Here is a 20,165-nt window from a genome sequence, read left to right on the forward strand (position 1 = left end):
ACGGTTGATTTGTCGAAGCTTTTGCTATCTCAGTAAGGGCCCACATTGATTGAGCCGCTCACTGCCGATGATGAATCAATTCAAAGGGAAGAAGAAGAAAGTAAAGCCAATCCAATTTCTTCTCTGCAGTTTTGTTGTGTCACACAGCATTTGGCAAATCCCAACAAATTTATGTAAATCACCAGAGAGGGGGGCATACATGAGCGGCGTCGTCATTATCGAAGCAGCAGCAGCAGCAGCCACAGCAGTGGTCTGTCTCTCCTCTCAATTCAATGATCGTTGAATAGCTTGACGACTGTTGGTCTCCTCTATCAACGTTCAGTAACGTAAACAATCTTGAACTTGACAGTTGACAGTAGAACGTACCGGTGTGCGCGTAGTATATTTCGCAACTTGGACCGGCGTTTGCAAAAAAGGCAGAACATAAAATTGCCACACACACACACACACAAACTGTGATACAAGACAAGATATAAACAAATTTCGCCGAGTGCATAGAGATTTCGGTTGGTGTTGTAAAAATTTTGATTTTCGTTTACATCGTCTAAAAATATTTCTTTGCCTACACAATTGAGGAATAGAGCCATAAAAAACAAAAGTTAACAAATATTTTGTGTCTTTCAATAAACGTGGGCCTTTAAGTGTTTTAGACGGAACTGAGACAAACAATTGCTCGAGTGATTTTTTTTTTTGAAAAGTCAAGAAACTCTGCGGAAGTTGTCAAACAAATAGCATAGCAACAAACGGAAGCCAGAAACAATGACGTCGCCAAAGCCTCGCAGCCATTGCTGGCCATTCATAATTTTAGGTAAGAACATGAAACGCGTGTTTCTCCGTCTGTCGAGCAGCTACCATGCTATTGACTGTTTCGACTGATTACCAGACATAACTATAATTGTCTGCCGCGGTTATGTGGAGTGAAGCTTTCGTTTGCTTACACCATGTTAGACTGTCTACTGAATTGAAAGGCTCGGGTTATACTTTGCAATTGTTGGCCATGAACCAAACCAATCCATTAAATTGAAATAAAAAACGATAACAACAACACCAACAACAAGCCAGACTACAGCTCACATTTATTTATCATAAAATTGTTAACAAATTGAAACAACAAGTGAGACAAATTAATATTTGCTCTGTATATGCAAACATTTATAAAAGCAAAAAAAGCACTTCCACTCCCCATGCCCCCCCCTAAGAGATCGTGAAAAATTTCACAAAAACGGGCCCCGACAAATGTTGTGACGCTGATTTTTCTTCTGGGTAGGTTCTAGCAATAGACCCACAGATAGATCACTTTGTTGTGGTGTGATTGTTCGTTCGGTCGGTTGGGCAGTTCGATTCGATTGAGGTGGTTTTATCTTTGATTGGAATTGACTGTAATTGAATTGTTTACCCAAGTGTTAGTGTTGCAAAATATACGAATCAGGAAGAAATGATAGGTTAGACCCCATTACATATTGAATTAACCCCCACCAACAAGTGGTTTGATTCCTATTTTCAATTGGAGTAGACCTTTGGTGTGGCATTTGTTTGCTGTGCTCGTGACAAAAATCTCAAGGTGATATGAAAACAAATAAGGGAAGGCAAAAGTCGGGCTGTGCCGACTGGGTAGCTGACACGAAGTGTTACCAATTCAAACTACCAAATTTTTCTTGTGAAAATGTTTTTTTTTTATTCGGATGTCAAGTGTGTCTAAATTTCAGAATCCACTCACTTTGCTCGATTTGTCCACATTTTCTCTTGGCTGTTGCCCTGAGTAGCTCAAAAACCGAGTTGCAAACTGCCCGAGAGTAATCTGACGGTATTTTGGCCTATTATCGTATAATGGCATCCATACGATTGGAGAGCGGATATTAGCGGTCACAACTCTCCATACCACAACTTGAGATGGAAAATTACTTTGGGTGGCCGTTCGTAGGCTGAAATTCTCGTATGTGCGCTTGGTTTAGTAAACACGATTATTTGTGGAGTTTACGAGTGGCTTAATTGAGACATTTTTTTCGCCAGAGAACACAATGTTTGGAAATTCTCCACGTTCGTGCAGGGACAGCAACTCCTGTGCTCATTCGAGTCTACATTTTTTGCTTTAGTGTAGGTTAAGTTAGTTTGGAAAAGGTTGATACCTCACTGCTTCAGCTTCGGTGTAAGTTTGTAGGCCTTTACATTGAGCTTGTATTACAATATATTTTGTATTCTTTCAGGGCATATTTTCAGATCTTTAGCCATTTGATTGCCTTTACGCAGTGTACTTCGGCCTTTACTCGCTGCAGCATTTTAAGTGTTGTTCCAGTTTTATTAAAAACCGCTATGGCGTTTGAAAACGCTATCAGAATCATTTTAACGATTTATGGTGGGACACGCAAACATGTTGTTTACTTTGAGGTTTTTGAATTCGCCAACAATAGGCGGTTGTGACTTTCCAGCCAAATTTAAGCAATCGCACTGTTACGCTTGAAGTCCATCTCGAGTAAATTTCTTTTCAAAGAATATCAGAAGTACGTGTTTTTACTGGTTTGTCAAAAATAAAACAAATATTATGAGGGATATATCAGGGTGATCTTGGTAACACTTCATATCAACTACCATGTTTATATTTGAGAAATATTAAAATTATACGGACTCTGTCAGAATTGCGTTTTAGCAGTATCTTAAAGGTGACCATCGAATAGGGATCCCAAGTTGGGACGAAAAGTTGACTTTTAGAGTTTTCAGGACGTTTTTGAATTTTGAACATCACATTGCATTATGTATCGGCATTATCAAAGACCATTTTTCAAAAATGTAGATTCTTGCAAATTTTGTTGTTGTCGTCACCATTAAACAGACTGCCTGCCCCAAATAGAAGTGTATCTGTTCTAAATTCCATCTAGACTTCACTAAATTCGGTGCAATAATCCCCATTTGTGACATGTACCCTTATAAGGGAGCTGATACAAAATATTGGTTGATTCATCTATGGATTGAAATATACTTTCGACAGGCCGAGAAAAAATCGCTTGCCAAATTTTGACAAATTAGTATATAACAAATTAACAAATTAGTATTAACATATTAGTATTACTAATAACCTACACCCAAAATTGGATCGATATGGACCATATTCAATATATTCGCATTTTATGGGCTTAAGATGATTAACGTGGAGACCGAACTTAATGGTAGCTATATCAAATATGGACTGGGATGAGTATATTATTAACAATTTTTCCAAAATTTTGCAAGATCGGTCATTAAAACCCCTTTTAGAAGCTGAAGATTTTACACCAGAGTATGCGTGGGCAATAAAAAGATGCAGTGCTATGCATCCCTCCCGAATATAAACGCTCAATGGATAAAAAATACTTTTCTGCCAAAATTCAGCTTCTATAAACATGAACTTATTAAGATAAACCATACACTAATACGGACGTAATCCCTAAAATTTGACTTGGATATGCATAAACTTTGGCACGAGTTATTGTTACCCATCAGCAGCGGTTATTGTTACCCATCTACCGCTGCTGAAGTCCATCAAATCGATTCAACCATGTAATGATATAACCATGTTTTGCCTTCCTTTAAATATTAAATTTTAAGGAAATTCTATTAAATATTAAAATCGCAAACAGCAAGGAATCGAAGCACTGGAGAATTAAGTGCCCAAATGGATCTCAGAAAAATTGGAACAATTCTTTTTTAACATAAGCAACATAGGTGTGATCTTGGACAGGAAACTGAATTGGAAGTGTCACATTCAGGAGCGTACTGAGAAGGCTCACAGATGTTGGGCACTATGTAGACGGGCAGTAGGCTCGAAATCTGTTTTAGACTGCCTTATACGGTCCTGCAGGCGGAGATCCGGTTGATCGCGGACTGCGTGAAGTGGTGTGGTGCTAATGTAAGAACGTCGAGTGTGAACATCTTTACCGACAGTAAAATTGCCATTGGCACTAACAACCAGGACGGTAAGGTCACGAACAGTCTTGCAGCGTAAGAAGGAGATTAACGCCTTCTCTGAGGATCGCAAAATCCGCATCGTTTGAGTGAAGGGCCATAACGGAGTATGGGGAAATGAAAGGGCAGACGATTTGGCGGTAAAGGCCAGAGAACTACCGTCAATAAACTTGGTTAACCCGAAGCCTTTCGGTTCGACGCAGTCCGAGTTAAGGGCGAACAGTCGGTAGGACGGCGAAAATCCTATGGGGGGATCCAGATCGTGAGAAGTCGATGCTATTACTGAAATGAAGCAAGAAGGAGGCCAGAATAGCTATTGGTATCATCACGGGACACAGGACTACGAGCTCACTTATGTAAAATCGGTGCGGCAAGTGATAGCATGTGTAGGACATGCGGGGAAGATGATGAGACGTTGGAGCATTTCCTTTGTCATTGCCCAGCTTTGGCGTCTAACATATACCGGCACTTAGGTGAAGACACAATACCAGACATGAACCAACTTAGGGGAGTGGTATTGAGAACAAGTAAGGATTTTGTAAGTAGCATGGAATTCCTAAATAAAATTTTCTTTTTAGAGGTTACTTTATAGTTTTTAGAGCGCACAACAAGCCGATTACTGGCTTAAGTGTATGTCCATAGTGGCATGGGCGAATTAATATCTGCACCCTCTATTCAATCTAACATAACCTAACATAAGCAAGGCCAATCTTGTGCAACTCTGAGTAGCTTTCTTTTCGACTTCAAAATCGTTTATTCGACTTTTTAATCATTGACTTCGACTTTTTAACATAAAAAGACTTTTTTACACAAGAAAGTCGAGTTAGGGATCCCTACCACCGTAGCATTACATGCCTAAGACGCTGAACACATGTGATCGAATCCTTGCAAGAACATAATAAAAAAATTTTGCCGTTCGGACTCGGCTTTAAGAAGGAGGTACCTTATCATTGATCTTACCATATCATTGATCTTAAACTTGAATCGGACAGCACTCATGTATACGTGAGAAGTTTCCCCGTGATCCCTTAATTCGCAGTATCTAAAAGAAGTAAAAGCAGTAAAGACCACCGTGGCGCAGAGGTTGAACAGAATTTGAACAAAAAACAAACCATTTGAAACAATTTCTGTATTAAATTTACAGCGCATGGTTGCATATGATTGTTTTTCGATAGTTATGCGATCATATGCCATACATCATACGCCGCCTTGAGGACATATTTTCAACAAAGAAACACTTGGCAAACAATTATTTGAAAACCATACCAACAAGTCATGTGTGCTACAGTTGTTTTGTTTCCAATGGAACATAACCGTAGATATACTACGCATTTCTAGCGTATAATTTGACGCAACTATGCTTTGTTCCAATGACGTTATTATATTTTAAAGTACTGCCAATACGAAATTTTAACAAAGTCCTCCATAGGTTTCTTAACTTTTTTTTCCCAAATATGTATTCAAAAAAAGTTTAGCAAAGGGTCTTTAGAACATACGTCTTCTTTGCGAATTTGCATCGAAAAACACCTACAACATATATTTTAGTATTCAAAAAGTCGAACATCTGAGCAGTTGGAGTAAATTTTTAGCAGGATTTGAAAATAATGCGCCAATTTGAGAGAGAAACTCAAGAAAATCCGGAGGAAACAGCAAACATTTTTTTTTATTTTGTTAACCAGTATTTTCTATTGAACTTAATTTTCAAGTGCTGCCCAACTGAGAATTCTTTCCAATAACAAAACCCTATCCATTTGTAGTGTGTTTTAAAAAATACGGAAATTGTCAGAGTATCGCTATCTGTGAATTGCCCACAATGGGTTAATTTGCTTACTAAGTCACTTAATTATCACAATATCTATAAAGCCCTGCTATTTATAAGTGTTGAATGGATGGTATGGAGCACCATACATGTGATTTTAAAGTATTATTTAATTATTATGATTTTTTAAAGCAGGCGTTTGATTGATTGTTTGATTTTTTAAGCGAACAACTATTGACTACCGCATTACATTGTTGACGTGAACCACCATGCACCATTGAAAGTTGCTGCTCAACCACTCAGTTCAGATCAGTTGAATTTTATTTGTAAACAAATCATAAAAAATATGTTCGCTGTTTCAAACTGCTCGTTGAGATGAATGGACGGACTGACTGGTATCTATTGTAAATTACTTCCCATATTTGCATAAACAATATTTTTTATTACTTTTATATTATCATAATAACAAATTTAACACCTGTTTTGGTAAACAATAATTTTTAATACGATTGCATTGTGGCTAATAAAAAGTTGGTTTTCATAATTACCTCGATTATTTTGAAGATCAAGGGATTGAGTTGGAAGAAAACGGTAGTTTTAGTTTTAATGGCAATTAGAGTTATTCGCAAACCACATACATCGCAAACAATATTAAATTTTCAAACAGGATAGCTTTCACGAAGTGTTACTACCCCTTGTGTGAAAATATTTTTTTATCGATTCTAATGAAAAAAAAAAAAAATATGTGAGGAAGTTGTCAAATTTTCAAAACTGCTTTGATATTACCACATTTTGCTCTGAGGTTGAAATTAAACTGCAACTGTAAGAATGTAATCGGTCGGTATCATGGCCATACTATGGATTTCTTCAGCTCATTCATACTGGTATAATTTTTGAAACTTACCTTGCTCTCTAAAATGGCCTTAAGTCCAAAGTCCATCGGATTGGCATCTGGTGAATCGGACAGCCATTTGCGGCCTCAACTACCCATACCATCACTTGAGACAGAAAATTACATCCGGTGGCCGTTTGTAGGTTCATATTTTCGTGCGCTTGGTTAAGTAAACACGATGATTTTGGGAGTGTGCAAATTGCAAATTTTGCCTATGAACATTCCACTAAGGAACAGGGGCAAACATATCAATGAGTGCAGTCCGATTCAAGTTTAAGCTCAATGATAAGGAGCCTCATTTTTATAGTCGAGTCCGAACGGCGTGCCGAAGTGCGAAACCTCTTTGGAGAGAAGTTTATACATGGCATAGTAACTCACAAATGTTGCCAGCACTAGGAGGGGAAAACCACCGCTGAATTTTTTTTCTGATGGTCTCGCCAGGATTCGAACCCAGGCGTTCAGCGTCATAGGCGGACATGCTAACCTCTGCGCTAAGGTGGTCTTCATTTTGGGAGTGTGCGGGTTGTTTAATTGGGAAATTTTTCTCGTTAAATTCCTTAATGATCGAAAATTCAACACTTTTATCAAGGGTCCGTCCGTTTGTCCCTCCGTCTGTCGAAATTACGATAGCAGTCGAACGTGTAAAGTTAGCCGCTTGAAATTTTGCACAAATACTTTCTATTAGTGTAGGCTGGTTGGGATTGTAAATGGGCCAAATCAGTCCATGTTTTGATATAGCTGCCATATAAACCGATCTTGGGTCTTGACTTCTTGGGCCTCTAGAGGACGCAATTCTTATCCGATATGACTGAAATCTTGCACGTGGTGTTTTGGTATCATTTCCAACAACTGCGCTAAGTATGATTCAAATCGGTAAATGTTTTGATATAGCTGCCATATAACCCGATCTGGGATCTTGATATCTTGAGCCTCTAGAGGGCGCAATTCTCATCCGATTTGGCACAAATTTTGTACAACGGCTTCTCCCATGAACTTCAACATACGTATTCAATATGGTCTTAATCGATCAATAGCTTGATACAGCGGCCATATAAACCGATCTCCCGATTTTACTTCTTGAGCCCCTACAAAGCGCAATTCTTATCCGAATGAACTGAAATATTACGCAATGACTTCTGCAATGTTCAGCACTCATTTGTGGTCCGAATCGGATTATAACTTGATATAGCTCCAATAGCATAACAGTTCTTATTCAATATTCTTTGTTTGCCTGAAAAGACGTACCGCGCATAGAACTCGACAAATGCGATCCATGGTGGAGGGTATATAGGATTCGGCCCGGCCGAAAATGGCAAGCTCTTAAATGTTTTTTATACGGATGGCCATGGACGCATCTCAAGTTCATGTTCTTGGTACACATCTGTGTATCAAATATATAAATTAATTGGAATTAAAAAAAAATCATTAATATTTTAATTGGATCAATTAAAAAATCATTGAAATCTTTAAAAACTGGAAATAGATTTTAATTGAACCAATTAAGAAATTAAATGAAAATTTCAATAATATTTTTAATTGAATAGGCAATGTTTTTAATTGAAAAATTTTGAAATTACTTTTACAAAAACGGTGTTTGATATTATCATTTTCGTAAATGAGGTAGCTTAAAAAATTAAGTGGATCAATTAATTTTGTGATTGAAACCGATTTTTATTTTTGTCTATTTATCTTCTTTCTGGTGTTCTCCCCAAAGCCAGACAGGTATCATACTGGTCTAAATCATAATTACATCTCCAGATAAGTCACGTTAATAATCCCTTTTCCTATCAATCGGAGCAAAACAATTTAATATCCTTTGTTTAGGCATGAATCTAAGCAAAATGTCTCCAATTTGTGCCAAACAATTTTCCTCTCAATCATATGCAATTTGTAACTTCACCAATTTCCTTGTATTACATTTGTATTTTTGTTGAAACTGTAAATAATTTTTAAATTGTCATTTAAAAGTACAATAGTTATCTTTGACCTCTCTATGAATGATTTGACATTTAGATCTACATGTGCAGCAACAATAGCCAGAATTACAAAATATTGTTAAAATATAGAATGACTCATAATGTTGACTTGGAATTGTTGAATGAAAGGTAATTATTCTTTGCAAAACAAGTTTCAATAAAAAATTTATTGGCTATCAAAATAAATGGTAACATGTTTTGCATTCAAACTGATGAACTCATTCTATGTACTATCGAAAGAATTCTTAAAAAAAATGTTGATTAATGCATAAACCATGGTGGCTCAAACTTCCATTGTAAAAGATTAAAATTAAAAAAGTGTACTTTTTCATTAATTTGCCCTTGATTAGTCATCTATGTAACTAAGTGCCGTTTAATTTATAAAAAATAAAAAAATTTATTTTTTGTCACCATCAATGAACACATATTTATTGCGAATAGGCTTTTGTAAAAATAAAATAATACTAACATTTATATATTTGTGTATTTAGCATTGGCATGAATTTGACGAGTTAGTGATTCACAATGGTTTTCATAAAAAACAGAGTGAGTGAAGTTTCCTCAGTGGAATTTAAGCTGACCAGGTTTTTTTTAAATTTGATGTTGGAAAATGGTAATGAACGAATTTGTTCGCAATTAATCCAGAAATTTTATTCTCAAAACTTAATGTAGATTTTAAATAGTTTTATTTGACATATTTTCATTAAAGAACTGTAAAATAAATCTACTTTAAGGCTTCATAAAGTTTTGTGAATAAGGCCGTATATTTATTCAGTTTACTACAATTAGCTAAATTTTCCATGAACATTCCATTATGGGACAGAGGATCCTTCTCTAATATCAATTAGTGCAGTCCGATTAAAATTTAAGGCTCAATGCGATTAAATTTTAAGGCTCAATGCGCACTTTTTATACTATTTGGGACATTGCATACGATTCCTTGCCAGCCTTACTGAATAAGGTTCAGATTTGATCATATTTAGTTATATACTTCGATTTGTGCTTGCACGATGCGTTTAGATTTTATAAGGAACTAGTCGAACCGGGCCCGCTCCGCTGCGCCTTCTTCAACTCTCTAATATCTTTTTAGGGTGGGGACACTTCGCCCTGAATGCGGATACTGAATTCATGCCATTGTAGCCTATGACGTTGAGCGCGTTCGAATCCTGGCGATAACATTAGACATTGCGGTGTTAATCACCTCTTAATGTTGGCGACATTTCCGAGGTAAAATAACATGCATGGTAATTTAAAAAATTTTCCCCAAAGAGGTGTCGCACTGCGGTACGCCGTTCGGACTCAGCTATAAAAAAATGTCCCTTTTCATTGAGTTTAAACTTGAATCGGAAAGCACTCATTGATGCGGGAAAACTTGCCCCTTCTCGGTTCATGGTGGTAATGTTCTTCCTTATGGTAATGTTCTCATTAGGGGAAAGGTGGCACCTCAGACATTTCGACTCAAATATGGATGTCAAATACCTTTCATTTGAGTCCCATATTGTCATAAAGGGTCAAATAACCCATTTGACGTATTTTTAGGAGTAAAAGCGCCACCTAGACTTGAACGCAAATTTTAATGTCATATTCGTAGCCTACTCCCTAATACCTTTCATTTGAGTCGCATATAGTCATGGTCGGCTAATATGCCCATTTGGGGCTTGGATCTAATGTTTTATGCCATATTTGTAATCTACTGCCTAATATTTTTCATTTGAGTCCTATATTGACATGAACTTCAAATATATCTGTTTCTGGGGTTTGGAGGAGGGGGGTCCTCTGGGTACTTCGACCCAATTTTTATACCATATTCCTTTTCTGGTCTGCAATACCTTTCATTTGATGGCGTTTTTGGGGTAGGGGGGAGGGTCCGCTCCACCCGATATCTAAAAATTATATAGCCTCCAGACAACCGTCCACAATTTAGGAAAATTTTAAGAACATCGGTTCAGCCAAGTATCATATAGTCATAATGGGTCTAATGGCGTTTTTTGAGGGGTGGCGTGACCTCCTATACTTCGAGGTGATTTTGTATGTCAGATTCCAAATCTACTCCCGAGAACCTTTTATTTGAGCCCCATATTGAAATGAACGTCCAATATGTCTGTTTGGGGGGAATTTTAGGGTTGGGGCGGCTCGATGGGTACTTAGATTTACATTTTAATAACACATTCTAGTTCTACTCTTCAATACCTCTCATTTGATACCTATGTTGTTCCGATCGGCCCACTTTTGATTTTGGGTTGTGTTTTTGGCATAAGGGAAAGGGTTCGCCCCTTTCCGATACCGAACAATTATATAGACTCTGTTTCCTTCCAGACCACACAATATGCGAATATTTCGAGGAAATCTGTTTTGCCGTTTCTCAGTCTATACGGAACAAACGCTGTGCCCATTTTGGGCGTTTTTGTGGCGGTTGGGTGCCCCATATACTTCGACATGAATTTGTAAGCCAGATTCGTTATCTACCCCCGCATACTTTTCATTTGATACCCATATTGTCCTTATCGGCCCACTTTTGATTTTGGGTGGTGTTTTTGGGGTAACGGTGGAGGGTCCGCCCCCATCCGTTAACAAAAATTAATAAAGCCTTTTCCTACTTTCTGATCATATTCGTAATCTACTCTCGAATACCTTTCATTTGTGTCCCATATTGTCATGATCGTCAAGTAAACCTTTATTAAGAGGTTTTGGGGCTGGGGCGGCCCCTCAGGTACTTGGACCCAACTTTTATTATGATATTCTTACTCTACTCGTTAATACCTTTCCTTTGAATCCCATATTGTCCCGATCAGTCCACTTTTATTTTGGGTAGTACTTTTGGAGTAAGGGGGAGGGTCCGCACCCCCTTCCGATATCAAAAAATTATATGGCCTTTGTTTCCTTCCAGACCAACCAACACAATATGTGAAAATTTCAAGGTAATCCGGTTCAGCCGTTTTTGAGTCTATACGGAACAAACAAATAAACACAAATTTAATTTTATATATATAATATTTTTAAATATTATATATATTTAACTGTCTTCTATTAAATTTACCTTGAAAAAGATACGATAACACAACTATCGGTCATAGCATATTTGGACTTTCCTTATAACTGTGCCATAAAATACAAAATGCCTTTCCCTTCACACTTCTCTTCCAATGTGACAACATCGAAAACTGTTAAAGAAAATCCAAACATATATTAATTTATTCCTTCGCTGTGTGTTGTCTGGGAAAGTTTGTCTGAACTTATTTTGTTATAAATATTGAACGTCGTTCTTATTTGAAATCCCGGCAATTCCCAAAAATTGAAGAGCTAGGTGAAATATAAGTCAAGGTGTCTCAAAGTTGAGTAACGAATGAATGGGTAGTAACAGTGCTGCACACTACCCTTACCCATATTGATGATGAAAGTGTATATTTTATTGGAATGATGTAATTTGTATGTTTTTAGAGTATGATATAGTATATACATCCAAATTTAGAAATCTAATTTAGATAAGGAATCTAAATAAGATGAAACAAAGCAATATCGACGAAGAGAGTTTTCGCAGTTTACATACGCCAATAGGCCAATCCCTGGAAATGTCCACTATTCTTTCTTGGTCAATTGTGCGCACAAACACCTTCTTCGCAAATTGAACTTGAATTGAATACAAACGCTTAACATTTTAATAATGTCGGAGGAATAAGTAACAGTAGGGGAGTTGTATTGAAAACAATTAAGGATTCTGTAAGTAGCACGGAATTCCTAACTTAAAATTTTCTCTTTAGAGGTTACTTTATAGTTTTTAGATAGCACACCAAGCCGATTACTGGCTTAGGTATATGTCCATAGTGGCATGGGGCCGATTAATACATGCACCCTCTTTTTAACCTAACCTAACCAATCGTACTTCGTTAATATACACTCGTATATCAACCTACAAGTCTTAAATACCCGTAGCATAATTTACATCACCCTTTCCGATAAACATTATCGTTGTCTGTGCAATCTAGATCGGCACAGAAATGTTTAATTAAAATGGAACACTAACACCCACCCGGACGTAATGTGTCCAAGTATTCAAACAATCACTTAACGGACAACGTTCTTTTGTGTGGGCCATCCGCTAATATTGCAAATAAATCGGAGCCGTGTGCGTAAGGCAGAGGCATCAACCAGATAAGATATCGATTTTTTTTGCCCAGGTATCACCTGCTAACTGCTTTGTCATACATTTCCAATTCCCTAGTTCCCTTGCTGAACTTGTTGTTGTTATCTATCGCATGTTGTTATTGTTGCCTTTATAAAAATTTCTTTTTTAACATTTCACCGCTTTGCTCTTGTTTTTAATTTCAGTTATAAGCGTTTTGTTGCATGGCACACATGGCCAGTCGTACCACATTTTAATCGGTCATCATCCACGAAATTTTGATCAGCTGTACCGCGACCCACCACCCAATAATCGGCAATACGTAAGCGAAAATAATTTAACGGACTCGAGCTTAGATTTGGAAGGCGACAACGATAATAATACAACATTAATTCTAGTTCAAAATTGTAAGTAAATGAGTGGAACTAAATATTCTAAATTGCATTGCATTGTTTTTGGAACTTGGATACTTCGTGGAGATATTGCTCCTAAAATTTTTGGCAAAAACTCAATGACCAAATACACATTATATTGGCTCATAAAATGAATTGTGAGTTGAGTGACCGAGGAATTGAATTTTTTTCTTTGCAAAAATAAATGGTCAATAAAATTGATTGCTTGCTAAAATTAGGACAGTGGTAAAATTCTTTGTCTGACCCAAAACTTTATGGAGTAGTAAAATTAATATCGTTAATTTTGATCAATGCGTATAAAAATCGAATTTTTATTGGGACCTCAATTATCTTTAAAAGTGATTTCTTTATAAACACTCAGTTTTAATGGGTTATTTGAACAAATTATATCGAGCCATAATTACCGATTTGACCTATTAGAATTCATACCGGTTTAGTAAATACTGCAAAACATAAATTGCTATTTTTAATCTCCACTTGCTAAATACATTATAATGAATAATTGGAAGGAGAGTGTGTGCTATTGATATGAGTCTTTGCGCTCATGTAGCTTAACTAGAGATCCATAAAATTAGACACCTTCCCGGCGGCCGATAAAGAAATGTATTCCAATTAGATTTTTAAAACAAAACCAATTACTAAAGAAAGTTGTTAAAAAATTTTAATAAATTTCGCATAAAATAAAAATGCGAATAGTACCAACTCCAATGGGACTATTCCCAAAGCAACTACGACAGGATGTCTATAAAATTGTAATTAAATTTGAAGAACAGGAAGTCAAAAAGGCTAAAGATGTGGTCATTTCCATTACGGATTGTTCTGCAAACACTCTTTATGGATATGAATATTACATAGAAGTGGGGTAAGAACAAAGGTGATGGCGTTAAGTTAATAATCCTTTTCAAAGACCCTTGGCCAAATGCCGACGGAGGTTAATGTGGAGATATTTATAGAGAAAACAGAAATCATGTGCGAAATAATGAAATGTACCAAACGGCATGAACTGAAAATACCAAGAACAGATAATGATCCGTCTAACAGCAACGGCGATCTTAATGGGCTGGAAGTACCCTTTTCTTAAGGCTAAAAAAGGGCCTAATTTGTGTAACGTAAATTAGTTTTTCGGGTTATTCATATGATTCTAAAGGTTCTGTTAACTATAATAATTAGTTGGGTAATCCTTTCGCGCGCTTAAATTTGGAGGAAGGTTTGCAACTAACATTTATTGCGAACCTGGTAGATATTAAGCCAAAATTCTTCTATATTATGGAATATCTCTTTAGAATTTCAACTATTTCTCCTCCCCAAAACTATCTTGGCATCTTTCGGTAGTTTTTTCAATGGGTTTTAGTACGATGACCTGAGCGGATCAGACCAATAAATATTTGTATTTAACTCCACTATGGGTCTAATGGCGTTTTTGAGGGATGGCGTGACCCCCTATACTTCAATCTGATTTTATATGCCATATTTGTAATCTACTCCCCAATACCTTTCATTTGAGGCCCGTATTGTCATGAACGTCCAATATGTCTGTTTGGGGGAGTTTTGGGGTTGGGGCGGCCCGATGGGTACTTAGACTTAAATTGATATCAATCTTGTCCCGATCGGTCCACTTTGATTTTGGGTTGTGTTTTTGGCATAATTATATAGCCTATGTTTCCTTCCAGACCAACCTAAACAATATGCGAAAATTTCGAGAAAATTGGTTCTGCCATTTTTCAGTTTATACGGAACAAACAAAGTGAGTCCCATATATTCGTGATTGGCTAATGTGCCCATTTTGGGCGTTTTTGTGGGAATGGAGTGACCCCCTATACTTCGACATGAATTTGTATGCCAGATTCGTTATGTACTCCCGCATACTTTTCATTTGATACCCATAGTGTCCACTTTTAATTGAATTTTATATAGGGTTGCCAAAAAGTAAGAGCGGATTTTTTAAAAGAAAGTAAATGCATTTTTAATAGAAATTAGAATGAACTTTAATCAAATATACTTGTTTACACTTTTTTTCTAAAGCAAGCTAAAAGTAACAGCTGATAACTGACAGAAGAAAGAATGCAATCACAGAGTCACAAGCTGTGAAAAAATTTGTCAACGCCGACTATATGAAAAATCCGCAATTACTTTTTGGGCAACCCAATATAAATTGAATTTTACATATATAAGATAAATGTGTGGGTATTTTGCTTAACGGGTAAAAGTTGTTTCTGGAATGCTATTTAATCCTTTACAACATTTTGTAAGGCTCACATTTAAAAAGTATTCGAGTTCCCGATAACTGGAAGCATTAGCGCCTACATGACGAAAAACTTTATTTCTAGCGCCAATTGTGTTAAGAAGGGTGTTTCACACTTCAAGGGCTGAGCCGAAAAACTATTTCTTATATTAAAAAGCTATAACCATTACTTAAAATTGGGTACTGTGGCTGGCCCTGCTATCGTTAAATTTTCTAAAATGAAGAGGGCATCAATGCTTTATTCTATTGAAATCGAATAAGATGTATCCATATTCGAGCTTTTCAATGATTTTGTGATAAAAAATTTAAGTAAAAAGTCATTTCGTTTGATTTTCAGTAGCTGACATCTCAATTGGGGTTTACTTGGAAGTAAAAATGTGAATGTCGTTATTCAATTGACGGGGAATTCTTTGATTTATGACACATCATGCAATTGAGATCTAGTACAAAGATATTTTTATACTGATACTACTTTACCATGTGTCCTGTTCATAAACAACACATTACACGTGTTCTTCAAAAAGGTTGAATTGCAATAGCATAAAATGTTAATAAGTTCTTTCGGCATTTGCCACCATCGATAAAAGTTCATTGTCATAAATTATTAATGCAGTGCCATCGTGTATTGAAGTGATGATAAAAATCCAAGAATTGTTACAAAATTACAACTCTACCAAGAATTTTGGCGTATCAGCATTTCAATAACCACCCATTTGCAGAACAATGGTGGTGTTGTCGACCAGTTTCCCATATCAAGAGTTAAGGGGAAATTTGTTTATCTTTTACATAGCTGATTTGGCCATTTCCCTTCCGTGTAGTAAGTTATGCAAGAGCTACGTCAAGTGATTAGATAAAGCCAATTCGATTTTTTGCAAGATTGGCAAATGGTACTTAGATTTCCCACAATATTTATTTTATCTCTTTTTATGTGTGCAGGCAGTAAGCATAGTGCTCTTGTTTTGCACATAAGTTTAATTACAATTCAAATACTAGCTATAATTGCTTTACAGTTTTACCAGTTTTATTAAGCCCCAAGAAGTGCCATGTACTCGAAAATAGTAAAATAATTAATTCTTATCAAATTTGTGAACAGTGAATGTAAATACTTGAATTGTTTATTATACAAATTTACCTGAACGAGAAAAACTAAATATTCCAGAACTTGAAATGGACATTTGAAAAAATAATAAGAAACATCCGTAAACAGATTCTAGAATTGTAGATAACCTGTTTAACTACAATTTGTATACCCTACACCACGAGTGTGGTACAGGGTATTATAAGTTTGTGCATTTGTTGGCAACGCATTGATAAGTATACCGATCGGCTTCGAATCACTTTCTGATTCGATTTAGATATGTCCGTCTGTCCGTCGGTCCGTCTGTCTGTCCACGTATACTTGTAATCAAGGTACAGGTCGCATTTGTTGTTCAACTTTCACAAAATTTTGCACAAGTCACTTTTTTGGTTTAAGGACGAACGCTGTTGATTTTCATAAAAATAGGTTCAGATTTGGATATAGCTCCAATATATATGTATCGCCCGATTTACACTTATAAGGCTGTAATAAACACAATTTGTAACCAATCTGCACAACATTTGGCACGTATTGTTTTGTTACTGATCTTAACATTTGTGCGACATTTCATCAAAATCGGTTCAGATTTAGATATAACTCTCATATACATATATATTTATATATTGCCCGAATTTTTAATTGTAGGGTAAGTGTAGGGTGTTATATAGTCGGCTCCGTCAGACTTTTGCCTTTCCTTACTGGTTTTAGAATCTATTTGTTAGATTTTGTAGGGAGTTTGAAGTTTTCTAGGGTGGCTTGAACTGAATGACACTGAACGGCTGGTTTCGAATCCTGACGAAAACATCAGAAACATTATTAGCGGTGATTATTCGCTCCTAATGCTGGCGAAATTTGTAAGGTACTATGCCATTCGTAGGAGCAAAGAAAAAACTAATCCCCAAAAAGATATGTTGCCCTGCGGCACGCCATTCGGACTCGGCCTCAACTGGAACCTTCATTATCATTGAGGTCAAAATCTACTATACCTTAGTAGTAGAGCTGGGTGACCAGAGAATTTATATTGTCTTCAAGGTGTTAAGTTATAACCAAAATAGAAAGTAAATAAAAACCATTTTCTTGAAAACATTAATCTGGGAGGGATTTTTAGCACTTGGAATACACACAAGCAAGCGTTTTTCTTAAAATCTGTTAAATGTCTGTGCTATCTCCTTCATGCCGGGTAGGGTCCTAACAAATCAAAAACAAATAAAAATAAATTCCAACTTAATTATTAGTTGGAAAAGACAATGACGAATGATTTTTTTTAGTACATATTTGGCAAACATATGCTCATTTCTCATTTGGCATTGAAGGTAAACACTTGATAATGATAGGTCTATTATCTGTTTGTAATCTAAAATTTAAACACTCCTTGTACTTTGTTTACCCCAACGACACATAGCCATGACTATTTCAATATAAATAAACTATCACCTCCATATATATATAGGGTGTGGGGCTACTAAAATGAGACGTATTGGGTGATTTTTTTGAGGTTAGGATTTTCATGCATTAGTATTTGACAGATCACGTGGGATTTCAGACATGGTGTCAAAGAGAAAGATGCTCAGTATGCTTTGACATTTCATCATGAATAGACTTACTAACGAGCAACGCTTGCAAATCATTGAATTTTATTACCAAAATCAGTGTTCGGTTCGAAATGTGTTCAAATTTTGACAAATTTTGTTCAGCGATGAGGCTCATTTCTGGTTGAATGGCTACGTAAATAGGCAAAATTGCCGCATTTGGAGTGAAGAGCAACCAGAAGCCGTTCAAGAACTGCCCATGCATCCCGAAAAATGCACTGTTTGGTGTGGTTTGTACGCTGGTGGAATCATTGGACCGTATTTTTTCAAAGATGCTGTTGGACGCAACGTTACGGTGAATGAACACATTTCGAACCGAACACTGATTTTGGTAATAAAATTCAATGATTTGCAAGCGTTGCTCGTTAGTAAGTCTATTCATGATGAAATGTCAAAGCATACTGAGCATCTTTCTCTTTGACACCATGTCTGAAATCCCACGTGATCTGTCAAATACTAATGCATGAAAATCCTAACCTCAAAAAAATCACCCTTTATAATAATAACCAATAGAAAAAGCATGTACGTATTTAATAAAATCTATCTTCTTTTCTTTTTAGCAGTGCGTGAATCCCCCAACGAATTATCACAAACCGCCATGGACATCATCACCATTGTTTGGTATGTGGCAACATTCCTGGCCTTGGCCGCCTTCTTCTTGCTGATGGCCTGTTCCGATCGACGCTGCGCCGATGCCTCGCAACGCAGCAGACCAGCGAATACGAGCGAAACTCCCATCCCTCCCCCGACGCCCTCGCCCTCCTACAGTGAGTTTGCTCCGCCCAGCTATGACACTGTGATGAAGCTGCAACATGCCAACAAGCCAAGCATATTTGTCATTCCCTTCCCCAACGAGCAATCGCCCCCCAAGGACAACCACACCCCAAACACCGCCAATTACAATGTCTACACCATTGACGAGCTGCAAAAATTGGGCAGTTAGCTGCATATCACCCCTTGAAAAGGCATCTAGTCCGACTGGACAAGCCCATGTCGGAAGTATTGTTGGATTCGTCTCATACAAATCTGTGATATTAGAGCATTTCCTCGGTCCTGGAGTAGAGGGTTGCCATTATTTGATAAATGTATAGTTTTAGCATGTAATGATTATTTAATACATCTATGACATGTATGTTATGTACCTGCCAGGTACAGTTAGTATATGTAGATCTGTGCGTACTCTCTTTACGAGGTATAACTTATTGTGATAAGACTGATGTTAGCGCGTATCTGGCAAATTGTGCCGCAGTAGAAGTAGACATAAGAGTGGCTACGGCTTGAGTTGATGGATAAAAAGTAGTTTAACCACAAAGTCGTAGTGTTAGCCAGCCGCAGTGCCTCTATTTTAGTATTTTATTGATAAAATCTATGTGATAAGATGTGTGTACGTATTCCATTATTAATTGTTAGCAAATAAAGGAGATGTACAGTAAAAATATTTGAATGAGTCAAATGCTTTTTTTGAATACATATATTTTTCGCATTTGAACGCTCAATTATTTACGGAATGCTTATATAAAAAAATGTATCGAATCTTATAACCCCCCTACAAGAATCGTGTATGCCAAGTTCTTCAGTCTGTATGGTAGTTTATGGAATTTTTTACCTATATGAAAATTTTTTAGGAGTTTGACAATTGGTCATTGCGAAACCTTCATTGAAAGTAATTGTAATGACATTTCCTCTCATCGTGAAGGGTAAGCAAATGCAAAATTGTCCATGAAGGAACAGAGGCAAACTTCTTAAATGTGAATAAGTGTAGTCAGTTTCAAACTTAAGCTCAGTGATAAGGGACCTCCTATTCTATAGCCGAGTCCGATCGGTATGCTGCAGTTTTTTTTTACATGGCTGCAATTCATTGTAATATGGCATAGTACCTCACAAATGTCGACAGCGTAAGGGCTGCTACTATGTTCGCCTTCGCGGCGAAAATAAATATTTTGCCGCGATTGGTTTTTTGAATCACTACAAGAGGCTTATTGATAATTTTATTCAAATGTTGCCATAATAAATGAGTAGAGTCCGGAATTTTATGCAAAATCGATAAATCTTAGATATAAAAATTAATTTGTGTTTGTTTGTCTGTTCCATATAGACTCAAATACGGCTAAACCGATTTTCTTGAAATTTTCACTGATGGTGGATAATGATCCCGTAGTG

The 20,165-nt window shown here is 36.7% G+C and overlaps 1 protein-coding gene across 2 annotated transcripts; it reads left to right on the forward strand.

Annotated features, from left to right (window-relative positions):
• Nucleotides 1–332: 332 nt before the first annotated feature.
• LOC106095943 (uncharacterized) lies at nucleotides 333–19,443 on the forward strand. 2 transcript variants are annotated; one of them, XM_013263398.2, is made up of 3 exons: nucleotides 333–808; nucleotides 12,890–13,090; nucleotides 18,566–19,443. In XM_013263398.2, exons 1-3 carry the CDS (start codon nucleotides 760–762, stop codon nucleotides 18,946–18,948), a joined length of 633 nt encoding a protein of 210 aa, XP_013118852.2. In that variant the 5' UTR covers nucleotides 333–759; the 3' UTR covers nucleotides 18,949–19,443. The 2 variants fall into 2 exon arrangements, with proteins under 2 accessions (XP_013118852.2, XP_013118853.2); XM_013263399.2 differs by having other exon boundaries at nucleotides 18,569–19,443.
• The last annotated feature ends 722 nt before the right edge of the window (nucleotides 19,444–20,165 follow it).

This window comes from Stomoxys calcitrans, chromosome 5, assembly GCF_963082655.1.
Source record: "Stomoxys calcitrans chromosome 5, idStoCalc2.1, whole genome shotgun sequence".
Classification (NCBI taxonomy): Eukaryota; Metazoa; Arthropoda; class Insecta; order Diptera; family Muscidae; genus Stomoxys; species Stomoxys calcitrans.

Excerpts from the sequence above, each read along its gene's own strand:
- LOC106095943 (XM_013263398.2), top strand. The coding sequence starts at position 760 with ATGACGTCGCCAAAGCCTCGCAGCCATTGCTGGCCATTCATAATTTTA. Across the intron at positions 809-12,889 it reads CTGGCCATTCATAATTTTAG|TTATAAGCGTTTTGTTGCAT; the intron begins GTAAGAACATGA and ends TTTTAATTTCAG. Across the intron at positions 13,091-18,565 it reads ATTAATTCTAGTTCAAAATT|CAGTGCGTGAATCCCCCAAC; the intron begins GTAAGTAAATGA and ends TTTTCTTTTTAG.